This window comes from Coturnix japonica, chromosome 21, assembly GCF_001577835.2.
Source record: "Coturnix japonica isolate 7356 chromosome 21, Coturnix japonica 2.1, whole genome shotgun sequence".
In the NCBI taxonomy this organism is placed as follows: Eukaryota; Metazoa; Chordata; class Aves; order Galliformes; family Phasianidae; genus Coturnix; species Coturnix japonica.
In genome coordinates, this window is record NC_029536.1 from 1,915,396 (window position 1) to 1,931,501 (window position 16,106).

The 16,106-nt window shown below is 47.0% G+C and overlaps 1 protein-coding gene across 4 annotated transcripts in view; it reads left to right on the top strand.

The window, feature by feature from the left end:
• The first annotated feature begins 2,146 nt into the window (after nt 1–2,146).
• Nucleotides 2,147–16,106, top strand: part of DVL1 (dishevelled segment polarity protein 1) — a 48,092-nt gene continuing 34,132 nt past the window's right edge. For 2 of the 4 annotated variants that reach the window (XM_015882134.2, XM_015882135.2), the window contains exon 1: nt 2,147–2,636. In XM_015882134.2, the coding sequence (XP_015737620.1) occupies nt 2,467–2,636 (170 nt within the window). In that variant the 5' untranslated portion in view covers nt 2,147–2,466. Of the gene's footprint in view, nt 2,637–5,091; nt 5,139–16,106 lie in introns of those variants that run through there. The other 2 variants (XM_015882137.2, XM_032448710.1) reach the window with 2 other exon arrangements.

Here is a 16,106-nt window from a genome sequence, read left to right on the forward strand (position 1 = left end):
GAAGAAATACTGGGGGGGATGTGAGAAGCAGGATAATGGTCTGACTAGACATTCCTAAGCAAAAAGCTCCATTGTTCCTTAGAGGTCAAGTTTCTAAACTTATGTGGCCCTCTGCACATCAGCTGCTCTGAAGACAATCGCTGCAGGGAAATTTTCCAAGCGTGGCTCTTCTCTTTAGGGAAAGAAAGTGCTGCAGCTGCTAAGAAGAGGTAAGAGAACCAGAAAATGGTTAAGGAAAGATTGACTGCTTGACTTGGGTTTGAATCCAGTGGCGATGAATGCCTGGGGAGCTTGCTGAACTGCAGGTCTCTTGCCTCCCTCTAGCGGTTCATATCTTTGTTTTCTTGTGAACAGCATCAGGACCCAGTTCTGCAGTGAGCTGACTGCCCCAGGTCCGAGGGATAATAAGAAAGAAAACATGCAGCTCTCCTAGGTCAGATCCATGAGCAAAAAGGCTTGTGTTACATCCTGCTGCAGCATCTTAATTTTACATGCATTGAGTCCATCTGGTTGAAGTTGCATCCTTCCACTTCTCTTCCTCTTTAAGGATCCTTTCCATGTTTAATTCTCATTCTGCATCGATGCCAATCTTGCTGATGTGAATACAGTGAGATGAAGGGTAGCTGCGTATCTCCAGGTCACTGTGTTTCTAATCTGGAAGGAATCTTCCCTGGCTCATAGGTATCATCCCTTTAGTTCCATAAAATCCACACTGCTGGCCTCCTTGCATGGCCCACCAGCCCTACAAGGGGACGAGAGCTCAGAGCTTTTCTCCTTGTATCCCTTTAAACTAATATGTATTTGCTAAGCACCCAAAGCATGATGAGCTTTTGGAATTCACTGAGACAAGCAGCCACCATCGCTCTAATTCAAAGGAGCCCTTTTCAAAAGGCTCGGCTCTTCTCTGCGTGGTAATGAAGTGAACTGCTGTATAAATGAAGCAAAGGGTGGGCAGCTTTCATGCCTCAGGACACTATCTGCTCCCTGCAGGGGTCAGTGAGACTATTTGCTCTGTCACGGAGAGCACGGCACTAATAGCAAGAGATTTTATGCCTTATATTTATTTTCCACTGAAGTGTTAAGCACTGAACTCTGCAAGAAACGAGATATTAGCCCTGATGGACCAGTGGTTTGCTCAGGTGGCCCATCCTGCATTCCCATGTACACTCTTTAATTGGATTAGCTTGTGGTTTGACTGTGACATGAAAGTGGGTTATCTCTTCGGTGCTTTATAGGGACGTGGAAAGCTTTTTTGTGAGTCATAGATTCAGCCTCATCATATCTGTTCCAAGGTGGTATTCTGACAATTATACGACTCATTATATTTTCAGCCTTCAAAAGCAAAAGGGGAGCCAATAGAGCAGGAGCAGGAGGTCATTAAGTATGAACTGAAGAGACCAAAAGGGCTGGATGGATGGTTATGCTTTGCCTGGGTTTTGTATTGAAAACACTCCATCCCTCAGTGTATCAGAGCACATAGCTGTTGTGTAGTCATCCCAGAGAGCCTTTCCCATTCTTTACCTGGAGCTCCCTACTGTTGTCAGTATCTCTAAAGGCATTTTTTGTATAGACAGTCAACAGTGTCTCCAACCCGTTTCTTCCTTCTCCCCTCCTTTATGATCCTCGTTGCCTATCCTTACAGCTTCCTTTACAAATGCTTTATGTTAACTGGTTTTGCTCCCTCTCCAGCTCATTTCCCTATCCCCCATTAGTCACAGAGAGCCCCACCTTCATTTCCTATTATCTCAATGTAAACTCCAATGACTTCATAAGTAGGTGCACAGGAAACAGGGATGAGTCTTTATTAACACCAAATTGTTCAGATTCATAAATAGGGGACACAGGAAATAGGGATGCGTCTTTATGTTGATCAGAGCCACGAATATCCACGCTTTGTCATTTACAGAAGCTTTGGAGAAGCCAAATGAGCTCATGGTGGGCAGGGAGTCCACAGAACCCACTGTATGCTTTTATTTCCCCCTATTTGGAGGCATCCCTCCGCTCGCAGCCCGTCCCCGCTGCAGTGCCGTCGTGCCGGCGGGGGGCGGCGGGCGAGAGCCGGGTTGTCCACGGGCCGAGAGGCGGCAGGAGGAGGAGGAGGAGGAGAGGATAAGGGGAGAGAAGGAGGAGGAAGAGGAGGAGGAGGAGGGCGGCTCGCCCGCTGCCCCCCCGCTGCCCACCGGCCCCGGGGCTGGGTGCCGCATCGGCCCCGCTGCCCAGCGCGGCGGGGGGCGGCGGGAGGATGTACTCGGGGCGGGAGGCGGCGGTGAAGAAGGGCTGCCGTTCCCGGGTCGGGCAGCTAGAGAGCAGTGCAGGGAGAGGAATCCCGGCCCAGCAGCACGGCGGAGGCCGGGAGATACGAGCTGCCTTCCTGTGTGGGGCGGCCGCGGGCTGGAGGCGCTGAGCGGAGCCCCGGGCCGCGTCCCCTCATCGCATTGCTCGCCCCCCCAGCTCCTCCCTTCTCTCATGGCGGAGACTAAAATCATTTACCACATCGACGAAGAAGAAACCCCTTACCTGGTGAAACTGCCCGTCCCTCCGGAAAAAGTCACTTTAGCTGATTTTAAAAATGTCCTCAGCAACCGGCCCGTGCACAGCTATAAATTCTTCTTCAAATCTATGGATCAGGATTTCGGGTGAGCTGAGGGGCGGTGGAGGTACCGGGAGGGGGATATGAGGGGGGGGGTCGCCGCTCTCCGTTCCCTCTGACAGCCGGGTTTCGGCCCCGGATGGGAGAGCACCTGCTCGGTTGGATGGCGGCGGTCAGGCGCTTATCGCGGTGCTGGGCTGCGTTTGGAAGCTCCATGGAGCTCGGTTCGGGCCCTGCCGGCCGGGTGCGGCCCTGCCCCGAGCCGCGCACTGCGGCACCCGCTGGGCGGTATAGGCCCCGCCGGCACCGGGGGGGAGCGGCGGCCGCTAACATGGCGGCCCGGCGCTGACAGCTCCACACACGGCCCTCGGCTCGTTGCTTGTCCTCGTCCTCCGGGCTGAGGGGAACCAGGCCTGAAAACCTCCTCCCCTTCTGGGGCTGCTGGTGTCGGGTTGTGCTGCTTCTCCTGAGGGCTCTCCCAGCCCACCGGCAGCTGTCAAAGCCCCGAGTACCAGAGCTCGGCTGTCCTCTTCGTACCGGCCTTATCTGTGGTCGCGATAAAGGAAACCCAATAAAAAGGCGTTTGACAGCTCGCCAGACAGTAACTTTCAAAACGTGATGAATCCTTTTGTAGTAAATCGCTTTGTACTCGCATCTGTCGATTTTTTGTTGTTGTTGTTATGTATTTAAATGCCTCGCCAGCAAAAGAGAGCAGGTCTGTGGAATACTAATACAGCCCTGAACCTGTGTAACAGTGGGGTTGGGTGGTGAAACACATCACCCTATTACGTGCCATGCTGGCTTTCCCCTTATCCCTAAGACCCAAAGCTACCCCTGTTCTGCTCCATCCATCCACCAAGGAATGTGGATATTGTTTGTTGCCATGTATTTCTGCTGTGGCAATGTATTAGCCTTGGCACGCCGCTGTAGGAACGCTCCTGCGTTGACTTGTTGTTGTTCTGGATTGTGAAAACCACGTTTAGGAAGCATCTCTATGAAGTGTTGGTTTGCAAAATAGGGCTTTTGAAAACTCCTATTCATAAATCTCTCTCCTTTTTCCCCCCTCTAAGTGATGGACACACGCACACTCTGTAGCTGGCTTAGGAATCCGGGCGCTGTGTTGTTGTGGTGCAGCCTCAATGAAAGCTGATGGATTTGTTCAGACAGCTCTTGTGTTCATCACCACTGCTCTGCAGATGTTTGGTGTGAGGGAGAGTGAAAGCAGTGCTGATGCTGGTGGGTGCGCTGGGGGCATCTCCGGCACGTGTGGGCTGAGCAAGCAATGTAAATCCTATGGTGGATTCTCATTTGTCTCAAAACTTAAAGGGAGATGGGCTGTTCTCCTTGTCTTGCCCTAGAAATGGGGATGGTGGAGGATGAAGGGCTGTGAACTAGGCTTAGCACCATAAATTCTGCCTCTCTCATTTAGGCGGTGGTCTCAGATGCAACCGTGCAATGTGAGGGCTTGTTTGTGAGGGATCATGCAATCGTTAAGGTTGGAAATGACCACTGAGATCATCAAATCCAACCCACCCCCACTGTGCCCCACTCAATGCAGGGGCATCTCCAGGGATGGTGACTCCTGCACTTCCCTGGGCAGGAGGATGACTATGAACTGCGATGCCATCAGGTAGCTTGGAACTGAACGTGAATCAGTTCAGCAGCAAATAGAGGTTTGTGACTTTGGGGCTGTAAAGGCTCAGAGGACCCCCATAGGATGCTGGCAGCTGAATGCACATCTCTAATTCCCATGAAGACTGGCTGCTCTGCCCTCAGGATGAAGGTATGACCAAGGCTGCTGTGATCTGATCTTCATGTGTATTCCAACCAACATCACAGTCCAGGTTAAGGCTCTCAGAGGTGCCGCTCCTGAGGTAGGAACCCATCATCTCAAACAGCTGGAGGTAACCCATGCCTCTAAAAGCTGTCAGTCACATTTTGGACTGTCATTCTCTGCAGTCTCAGCAAGTGTTAATGATAAATTGGGGTTTTTCTCCTAATCTTATCTACAAGCTGATTTTCATACTGTTGCAAATAGGTAATTATAGCTGCAGTCACCACTAGCCATGTGTTGTACGTCTAATTTCTGCCTTGCATACTTGCAGATGCCATCCAAACAAGCTTTATTGCAGTGTGTTCTGTAAATGGCACTTCAGCTACAGTAACACTTTGGTTTTCAGTGCTCTCCTCGCCTGTCCCTCGTGTCACTGCAAGCTGGCTGAGCAGAACTGTGACTTGGCACAGAGAGCATTGCTTGGCAGGGTGCTTTGTAAATCCCAGTATGGAGCAAAAAGTCAATCCTGCGTTAGGAGAGCAAATGTTTTCTTGGAGAAGTGATTGGGAACCAACGCAGCAACCCTGCACATGTTGTTGTAATCAAGGCCCGGCCTTTCCTGGATCCTGAAATAACGCAATAAATAATTGTGTTCAGAAACAGTGAATGTGTTGAATTGTTTCCAGTGGTGGAAGATAGAGTTGCTTACCATTGGGACAGAGCTGGCTGTGGACGTGGAGCCATGTCAGGCTGTGCTGTGACAGCAGAGCAGCGGTGAGTACCTGCAATGGGCTGCTTCCAGCTGCCCTCCTTGGAAGGTGAGATTTCCCCTGACTGTGCCTTGCAGCCTTGATGTTACACTCTTGGTAACAATATAGAAAATAGATCTAATGTGTAACTTGTTTTGGCTTTCCTGACAGCGTCTTCCCATGCTGTTTCATTTTCTGTTCTGATTCCTCTGCTACCTCTTGAGGGGATGGACCTGTGTGTGTTCTGCAAGCCCAGGCTTCCCTGTGGACTGTGCCCATAATGTCATCTTTGAGATGCAGAGCTGTGTTCTCACTTGGACGTGACCCTTGGAAGTGCTTTGTAGTTTCTATTTCTGTTCTCATGAGTGGGAAGCTAAGCTGGGATATCACGGGACTGGACTCATTAATGTGGTGGTATCTACCAAGAGGGAAATTTAGGGAAGGGGCTGTTTGTGATATGTGCTTTATGAGCAGGGAGTGCTGCTGTCGGCTGCCTTTGGTGCTCTCTTTCTTCCAAGGAAGGAGATGGGAGGTCACTTCCTACCACTGAAAACTGTTGATCCTGAGGTTACAGCTGCATGTCCTTGTAATGATGTATATAATGCAATTTTGTTGATTCTTTGGTGATTGAGAAATGGCAGATAATGGATGCGTCTTAAAAGAAGGCTATGGTTTGTGGCTCCAGGGCTGTCACGACTGCAGCTCTGACAGCTGCACAAACTGTGTAGGATCCAAGTGATTCATGATGAATCCATGTGACAGATCCCATAATAGAAATGCTGATCCTCCTGCTCGTAAATATTTGGTATTTTCAGAGCTTTTCTTAATAGAGCTGTTATACAGCATCACAAACTGCCAAAAACACTGAATTATAACTACGTGTTATTCAAGCATTCCCATCTTGGAGACTTCATTCTGTGCTTTTACCTGTAGTCAGTATAGGATGCTGTGCTGTGATTGTGCCATGGGATGCACAGCTCCTTTGCACCAATGGGTACAACAGCTCTGTGCATCGTTCCGGTTTCCTCCTCTCTGTTTGTGTCACCAGGGCAAGAGCTGCTGGTGCAGATTGAGCCACTCCTGTGCTTTGCAATCTCCATCCATCAAATTCCAGAGGAAGTTCTGTCCTGCCATCCTTCTGGGTGAGGTTCAAGTCCTCATTCTTTCCATTGTGTGAACTAATATTCTTTTTGTTGTGCTTCTTTTGGGAGCACTTTGAGGAGTGGCTTTTTAGGCATTCCTTTGGCATCAGCAAAAGAACTTCCTTTCTAACTGTACTTTTAGGTGCAGCTGTTTCTTGTGCAGAAATTGCTTTTCTTGGTACTCAGCATCTTGAAAAGTAGTGATTGAAAACAGTGGGAATCCAGCCTGGATGGGATTAAAATCTCTGTTTTTACCTTGTACTTAAGGGAGTCCTGATCTCGTTTGTGGCAGAATAAAATGAAGGCAAGTGATGCAGGTTTGCATTAGAAAATACAGAGCTGGTGGACTAATGTGCTATAAATAACAGGTTGGGAAAATGATCTTTGCAGCTCAGTGACAGAAGCATTGCTGCCAAATTGAAGGCTGTGGCCAAGTTTCCAACCTGAGTGGTAGGCAGGTGGATGAGCAGGTACGAGTGCTGTGCCATGAACATTCAGCCTTGAGATACAAGTAGGGTTATCTTATCAATGCAGCCTTGTAGAGTGTCCCTGTGTGTGCTCTGTTTTCCATGTGCACCTCTGCCTTCTGAGTCTTTCTAACCCTCAGTGTTATGAAGGGAAGAGGAGGAGTTGGTAAGGAGGTGGCTCTGTGGATGTAGAGCTAACAAGGCCAGGTTTTGTGATGATTTATGTCCTTTCTGGGTTAATTCTCTGCATTCTCTCCCCTGTTCCTTATTGCAGACTGCTTTGTCAGTAGATGAAGATACCTGATGTAGTCAGGCTGGAAAAAAGACAGCAGTTTATTGGGACATGGAGTTAAGGACTGGGGCTTCCACTGGTAATGCAGTCACATAATTTACCGTCTGTGACTTTGCACATGCCTGTGGCATATTTACTGAGAATATCTTTTGGATGGCAAGCTCATTTGAACAGATGGTAGCAGCAAATGGCATCTCTGTGAGTTTTGTTTCCACCCCCCGTCCCCTTTTTGGCCACGTTTGCTCATCTGTAGGCTAGGAGGGAGGAGAAGGGCTGTAGGAGGAGGGAACGGTTGCATAATGGTGCGAGTTGTCTTCAGGTCACACTCAGGCAGCTGCTCTATGTGATGGAGATAGGGCAGAGCAAGGCCTGGCTGAGCCCTGGGACATCTATGCTGTAGGGTAGAAGTTACTGATCCCTGGTGAGCTCACCATGAGTCTCAGCTTCTTGCTGAGTTTTAGCCAGCTTCCATGCAATCTGTTCTGTCCCACGAGCAGTGCTGGTCTGAATGTGAAGCTTGCAATGGTAGGAACATGGCTTTTAATACAGGATTCCCTCAAAAAAAAACCCCCAGCCAACCAACAACAGGTTGAAGTCAGTATTGCTGGGGATTTTATTTCTTCTTTGAGACAGCAAAAAGAACCAGCACAGGGACGTGTAGTCAGTGAAGGTTTCATCAGTACATGCAGAAGGTTGGAGTGCTGTTACTGGTGGAAGAAAATGAGTCGTTGCATAGCTAAAGCACTGAGCTGAGACCTGGGAACAGCAGAATAATTGCATTCAGCCCCAGTATCAGGGTTGGACTCGGCTGAGCACTTGGACACGCTGAGCAATGCTGAATTGAGATCTCTGTTAGCTGCTGGCCTAATGAGAATAGTCTTTGCTTCTCCTGGGGTTTTCCCATTTTCTCTGCTGAAATTCCTAAACCTTTTTGTTTATACAGAGACCGTGCTTCTTACTGCTTGTATTTATACAGCACCTGGCTCTGTGCTGCATTGCTTTTGCTAGCATTAGAAGGCACTATTGTAGTACAAATAAGAAAGAAACATACAAGAACGCCATGCTAACAGACCCCAAAGGCCGTAGCTTTTAACCACACTTGGGTAACTTATGTGTATTTTGCCAAGCTGATGCTGATAGCTGTCTACAGTACAATCCATTGCTTATTTTAAAGTCCCAGCTGTAATGTAATCTAAATACTTAAAGCAACCACTCTTTCTGCTGGAACCTGAGGACTGCTCCAATCTGAGGGTGGAGTACGTTACATTTATTAAAGCTAATGCTATGAAAACATGCAAAAGGGTTACATCAGGTTTGGTCTGCTTCCTGTGGCTAGTGATCAGCAGCAGGACAAGTTAGAAAAACAAGTTTACTGCTATTCATTTAATGAACACCTCCCCAAGGTGAGAGCGCAGGTCTTCTCTCCACAGCTCAGCCTTCAGCATGCGCACAGAGGCTGTTGGAAGCATCCACCAGCTCTGTAGGATGCGAGTTTGACACCTTATCTATGAGCTTGCTAATGGAAATATGTCTGTGAAGCGGGTTGAATTAAATGAGATTGATTAAGTAGTATTTGTTAATGATTATCACCACTGTAGTCTGCTGCAGGAACGTGAGTGGGCAGCCAGCAGCAGGAGCAGACCCAGCATGGAGGAATCAGCCACAGAGAGCAGTGGAATTTTGAATTGAGGAATTCACTTACATGCAGTATTTCAGCCTGCAGAGGTTTCTGTGGTAGATGAGGTGGGGCAGAGCTCATGTAATTCACCATACGTTGTAGTCCTTATTGCTGCATGGTCCAGTTTTAATATCTTTGGGGGAAACGTGTAGGATGAATGCTTGCTATTACAGCAGGGAGTTGCGTTCACAGCCTGCTCACCTGCTTTGTGAATGGGGAAACTGCAGCTTATATTCAGAAGGAGGCACCTCCTTTTGTGTTTGCAAAAGGGCAAGCTTGTTTTGGGTTGAACTTCAGTGCAGAGGTGGGTCTTTTCTCTCTGTGTTTATGGGAAGCTGGAATGGAGCAGCATTATCCTCGAAATGTGGAGTGGTGTAAGAGGTGCTGACATCCAGTCCTGAATGAAGCCAGGTTTAAGGCCAAGTATCTTAAAGCCATGAAACCCTGATCTTCTTTCTTAGCAGGTGTTTATTTAGCCTTGTACATGTACTGCTGCACTTATCATCTAGCTTTAAAATGCTGAGATTTCAGGGTTTGGTTTGGGAAGAATAGAAGAGCAAGGAAGCTGTTTGGTGAGCACCTGCTGAGCTCAGCCCTGCCCTGGGGATCCCAAGGTCAGTTTTCCTTCAGCATCACCACCTGTGAACTGCAAGGACTCAAAGAGAACTTGAGAAGGCACAACAAGGCAGCACTGTCCTTTTGGTGACCAATGGCTGCAGATAGGTGTGATCTGTGCTTTGTTCTAGGACATCCAACAGAGCCCTTCTTCCAGCAGGACTCAGCCTGCTGTGCACTGAGCACACCATTCAGTTGCCAGTCCTTTGCTGGAGTGTTTGGGGGCTAGTTAGACTGTACTGAGTAATGGAGAAGAGGTGGATGCCTTTTGGTGACAGAGGACATGGCACTGAATTGAAACAGATTGCTATTACTTGGTCCTGCCATTGTGCTGTGGTGTTTGTTTTAAAGCTTGCTTGTGCCATACAGTCTCTCTCAATTTACTCCTTTGTTTGCATTCTTTTCACATAGGGACTCCTCTGTTATTTACTAAAGCTGATGTTGGTAAACTGATGCTCTGTGCTAAGCAGCAATCTTCTCTGGTACAGTTTATCAGGTAATTACTTGCCATATCAAGGACTGTTATCTTTTCTCTGGTTATGTTATAGGTAAAGGAAGCAGCCTCGTGTTTTGCTTTCTGTGCTTTGATTGTGATATTACAGAATACCATGGGGGTGAGTAATTAAGCTGGTGTTGATCTGTAAATGAATCCTCTGCTCTGGCAGCCTGGAGTAAATGTCAGAGTGCTGTAGCCTTCCATTGCCAGCATTTTGAAATCTCTATGTGTAGCTAATGAGAAAAACACACTTATAGCTGTGCTTAAACCAGATCTTCGCTTAGAATTGTGTGGGGTTGCATTATGTGCAAAGAACCGACTGTTTTCAGGCAGGAGAAACTGAGTTAAGTGGGTGGGGAAAATAGAAAGGGGGAGCAAAAATCTCCAATATCACTTCTAGTGTTTGTTTAATCAGTGTTTGCTTTCATTCACTTGGCTGGGGTACTGGCTCTGGGCAGATGATTCAACTCGTCTGTTTTTCCTGTCGCAGCAAAACAGTGTTGTTTTTTCACAATCATTCAGGGTAGCTTTAATTCTCCTTTCAGTGACGTTAGAAGAACCATACCCAGAAATCTCACCATTAAGCGTTAAGAAACGCAGTCTTGTTTGCTTACTTGAGCGCTCCAAGACAGGTTATTTTGCCTCATTTTTCCTTTTGTTCAAAGATTGAGCGGTGAATGCTGCCTTTAAATTGGCCTGTATTGTTAGCTGAGCTCACAAAGCTGGTGTGACAGTTGGAAGCTGAACGGTAATTGAATCAAATATCCATTGAAGAGCATGTTGTCGGTAATAAAATGTTTGGAAGTCGCAAGAATGTCCTTTCCCAATAGAATGACACTCAGTGTCCATCTGTGGTTCTCCAAGCAGATGTGTGTGTGTTGCCCAGGGTGCAGATAGTGCAGAGGTGGGGTGGTCAATCCTTGGCTGGAGCAGACCTGGTGAGAAAGCAGAAGTGAAAAAGCACGAGGGAGGGAGCATCTGTTGGTAGTAACGTGATTTCTCTGAGCTCATGGCAGCTCCAGCTGCTTCCTGACCCCCTTTTACTTGCAGATCATACAAGAACAAACATTCCTCCCCTTACACACCCTCCAAAAATTGGCAGATGGGTGAACCTCTCCCAGAGTAAAATATGAAGAGGTCAGGTCTGCTGGCCGGAGTGAGTCCAAGAGCTGCATCCAGCTCTCTCCTTAGGAGACCCTTTTAAGGTATTAATTTTTTCTTGCTTACACAAACATGAGAATAACCTTCAGGTAAAACTTAACCATTTTCACTGAAACTTCAGTCAGCTTCTGGATGGAAACTGCCCTGTGTAGTGTAAGTACAGTGTTATGTGAAAGCACATGAGCCATTTGTTAGGTATCCATGCTGCTTCTATCTGTAACCATCTTTATTTTGCAAGATATTTTGGTCCAGTTTTGTCCTCTGTGTGCAAGTCTGGGGATGTAACGTGGTGGAAATGACCTCCTTTCACAACTGCAAAATGCCAAATGGGTATCAGGAATATCACTGCTGAGGTAGAGAGCAGGGAGAGATGGTATGGGCATACAGCTCTGGATTTTCCTCTGGCCTTCAGCTCCCTTCAGTGTCAGAGCTGAGAGAAGATTTTAAATGTACGTCATATACCTTTGATGTATAGCTGTACTTTTTCCACCTGGTTACTGCTTGCCTTTTAGCAAAGGGCGTTTGGATTGGGCTGCCACTAGAATGACATTATCTAAATGAATTAAGCAGCAACTGCTGGTTTAATGAGTATATGGGGGAAGGATGCAACTGGTGATTTTACTGATGCTGCTTTGGGGTCCCAGCTTTCAGTGCAGGCTGCTGGAGCCCAGTCCTCCCATTTCTGCTCTGGAGTTTAATTGACTGAGACAAGCTGCTGAGCAAACACAGAGGAATTTACAGTGCTTCAGGAAGGAATGACCTAAATATTTGCCCCATGTTGTGGGTTATCTCCATGTTGAGTGTAAGCCAGTGACATGAGGGTTACTTCAGGAAATAATGATGGGTTTTGGTTCTTTCTCTGGCCTTGATTAGATGATATGTTAGAGAAATCCTAGTTAGATGCTCCAGCATGTAGATATCTAGAATATTTCAGGAGGGGATCCTAAAGGGATGGAGCTGTTACTTGTTTCTTCCAGTGAAACCTTGTAGCTGTGGTTAAAAGTATAAAGAGATGGGAAAAAATATTTTGACTCTATGTGTCAACTGAATATTACCTGTTAATTTCAATCGTAGTGATGCAGTTGATTAGAAAAAGAGACAAAGCAGACACGTCTCTGCTTTTCTGCTGCTGTTAATTAGTGTCTCGGCCCCCTGGGTGCAGGCTGTGTGACCCATGGATAGTGGTGTCTTTGGACCTTGCACTTTGGACATGCTCTCAGCACCAGCAGCATTTCTAGGTGGGGAAGTCTCTCAAACTTTCTTCTAGTCTTCTTATGGACAAACCTCATCTCCTTTCTCTTTCCCTTTGCAATATGAAGAGAATGACTGCACAGATTAAGGCACTGGTTTGGGATTTGAGGTCTGGCTTCTGTTTTTCTCTCTTCCATCTCCTTTGAATTTGACCTTGAGTAAAATGATCCAGCCCCTGATATTGCAGCCATTTAAACTCATGCCTCATTTAGTTTATGCACGAGTTGTACCTTTGGAGGAGACTGTAAACACATTACAGTTACATGCCCAAGACTCTAATAAATACAAGGTTTTATCTTTTGGGTTTCAGTTCCCATTTGTAAGGTCTTATAAATAAGCCAAGCCTTGCTGCCAACTGACCCAAGCATTGAGTTTGCATGCACAGAAATGTACCAGTACAACTCATGGTATCTTATCAGATTTCTTTCCTTTTGTTTAGCTGGATGGCAGAGGCTGTCCCTCCCATCCCCACCCACTGCTGTTCTGTTACAGTTGTTTCAATAGAAGCTCCTTGAAATGACCAGCTTTACAATCCTTCCACCTCTATCTGTGTAATACCCTCTGCTGAATTTACTGTTGTGGTGGGATTCTTAAAATTGCAGGTAAAAAAACAAGAATCATTTGCCAATACAAAGACTTTTGGGGCTGCTGTCAGCGTGTTTATTTCTTGTGACCTATTTTGGTTATAGACCCAAACTGACAAAACCTGAAGAAAGGTACAGTAAATGGAACAAAACTAAATGAGCCTGGAGACTGCTGAGTACAGGGCTGAGGAAGCAGAAGGGATGTATGACAACATTTGTCCTTATTAGGAAAGGGAGATGCAAAGAAGTGTCTGACACTAATTACATCTTGCTCTTAGCAGGAGAAGGAGCTGCGCAGCAGCAGCAGGTGATGGCAGGATGCAGGTGCTGCAGAAAGCAGAGATAACATGAATATGGAGGAGGCTGTGGGCCAGCTGTGCTGCTTTAACTGGTGATGAAGAGCTGCTCATCAAAAGGAGAGGCAGGATTCCTGATGCCATGGGGGAAAGGTGGGGGGTATGTGGTCATCACAGAGTGCTGAGCAAGTGTGATGCTTGTAGACATGCTTGAAAAGTTCATTCAGCTTATGCAAAAACCCTCATTACAACTAGAAAACAAACCTGAAATGGTACAGAGTGTGCCTTCCAAAGAGCTTTGGGTGTTTGGAATTAAGGTAAGCTAAATAGCAGCCCAATGGCTTGTGTTGGACTTGCTTACAGTGGGTGTATGGTTTGTTTTGCATTGTCTCATGCAGCGCGTCCTCATCAGCTTTGAATGAATGGTTTCCAAAGCAGAGTGAATGTATTTGTTGTTCTCAGTGCTATTTCAGGTCTTGAGCTTCTGAGAGTGATCTGTAGGGTAGCTGGGAGTCCTGTTCCCCATGTGATATTAGATAGATGCATCTGAAGGAGAGCAATCAAATAGTTAATGCTGGAAAGCCTGCCTCTTCTGTCTTTCAAATTGTCCCAGCAGGGGTTGCGTTTCATGGTTGACATTAGCCATGCTGTTCCAGCTCCTGCTTCTTTTACATCCCGCTTTTCATCCCCCCCTCCTTCCTTCGAGTTTTTTTAATACATCTCTCATTCAATGTGGTTAATAAGCAAATTTGTCATCTGCTTATTTTTGTCTTTGCTAACACACTCCCCCCCCCCCCTTCCTGCTCAGTCCAAATTAACAGTAAGCCAGCGAATTGAAGATAATGCTACTGTGAATTATCCTTTGCTGCAGGGCAGCTTTGCATTTTTAGTGCCAGGCTGACTGCAGTTTGTGCTACCAAAACCAGGCAGTGCAGACAGAGCTGGGCCTTTCCCCTGGCAGGAAGAAAAGAAGGGCAGAGTGACCTCTCCTCAGTGGGCTGTTGTTGGGAGCATCCCCAGCTGCTCATGTCCTTGGCCTGCAAGTCCCCCAGGTGCACACAAGTGCTCCCTTCTTAGGGGGGGAAAGAACAAAGGGGTGAATATTACTCTCATCCTACTGGTGTTGCCCTCACCCTACTGGTGCAGTGTGAGCTCCCGTTAGGAGAATCACTCCTGCTGTGTTCTGCCATTCCTGAGTGCAGCGGTTTGTCTGGCTGTGTGCTCTTTGTTTGGGCTGTGCATGTGAAGCCTTGGCTCCTCAAGGCTCTATATCTCAACCTAAATGCTGGGAAGGACCTGTTCACTGGGCTAGGCACTTAATTGGCTCCTATTTGCTGCTAGCTTTTTCAGACTGCTTTAATTACCGTGGTGACACTGATGTGATAGGTGTGAGCGTGTAATGAAGCTGGAGTAAACACAGCAGGTTTTTCAGCTGGTGGGTAAAGGAGTTGCATTGTGCTGTCGTTTGCTTTGATAACCACTGAGCAATAGGAAAGCTTTTCAGCTGGGTGAGGGCAGTGTAGGGAACTGAGGCCAAAGTGCAGCTCAGTGTGTTTGGGAGCAGGGATGATTGCGTTGTATTGGCTCTGGGGAACAGCCCAGAGGTCTCTTGGGAATAGTAAGGTTTTTGTCAGCTGGCTAAATCTTGATGCACTAAGTGGGAATATATTGACACAGGGTGGCAAAATGGCAGCAAGGGGAGAAATCCATGAAGGCGTAGCACCTCTCTTTTTAAAGATGAGGTCTTGCTTTTTGTCCTTAAATGAAAGAGGAACTTGTAGCTTTCATTGTCCTTTCATTGTTTCATTGATGGCTTTTAGGAATGATGGCAGCAGGGATTTGTCTGAGTTCCAAGCTGCTGCCAAGGCTGCCCACTCTGTGTCCATTGGTAACTGGGGCACTGTGAGCTCCCAGCAGCAGATTGAGTATCATAATTAAAGGCTGTATATGTTTGATGTCTTTGGAGTAATGTCATATAGATCAGGAAGTGGATTTGCAGTGGCATACAGCTGGAACATGTGTGAACACTCATGGCATTACATGAACATAGATGATAGCGGGTCCTTCTTTTCCTTATAAGCTAAGTGTTACCAAATGAAAGCATTGCCAGAGAGAAAGTTTCACCTCTTTCACACACATAGTATCTCTTCTTAAGAGCTTTCTTTTCTCTATAGACTCCAGGGATCGCTAATTAGGGTATCATCCTCTGTTGGTTGCTAACTGCTGGTAAGCACAGCAGAGATAGGACTTGGCCACAGCAGAGTGGATCCCAGCACTGCTGAGCCCTTATCTGGCTCAACCAAGCTGTGTGCTGAGGGAAAGCAGAATGAGGGAATGGCAAAGCAGAGCTTTACTCTGAGAGATGCTGCCTGTGTGTCCTCCTGCAGATACAGGGGCTGGACAGCTCAAGAAGCTTTTCAAGTTTGATGGTGCGGGTTGGAGGAGTTGGAGCTGTTCAGCCACTTTGGATGGGTTTTGTAGCAAAAGCTGCAACAAGATCAGACTCAGCACTTCACCTACTGCAGCGTTCCCATGTTTGTTGATGCTGAGCCCATGGGAAGTCTGACCTGTGAAAAACCGCTGTGTGCTGCGGGTTGTGGCTTAGCTGGCAAATAGGATTTTGGTGCTTGAAAACACTGCAATAGGAACTCGGGCTCTTCTCATTAGTTTCAACCTGATATGGCAACAGCTTTTGCTTCTCAGATAGGATTGGGAAAGAGATCTTTTGCAGATCCTTTGCAGGACCCTGCGTTGTCAGCCCTGCAGTGCTCTGCCACATCCTGCAGCTGCAATGAGCCTTTCATCTCGCCTTTTAGACGATGGTTTTCCCTGCAGAAGGCTTATCTCATACTGTATGGTGCCAGGATAATGAGAGCCTACTTTTTGTTTCGCAGGGCTTTAAATAAATCAAGTAAATGGCCCCGTGTTTTCCCCCCTCTATTCCATACTAATGCCCTGAGCTTTATTTACTGGTAAATTAAGGCAGAGGTTCTATTGCATTCTATGTTTAA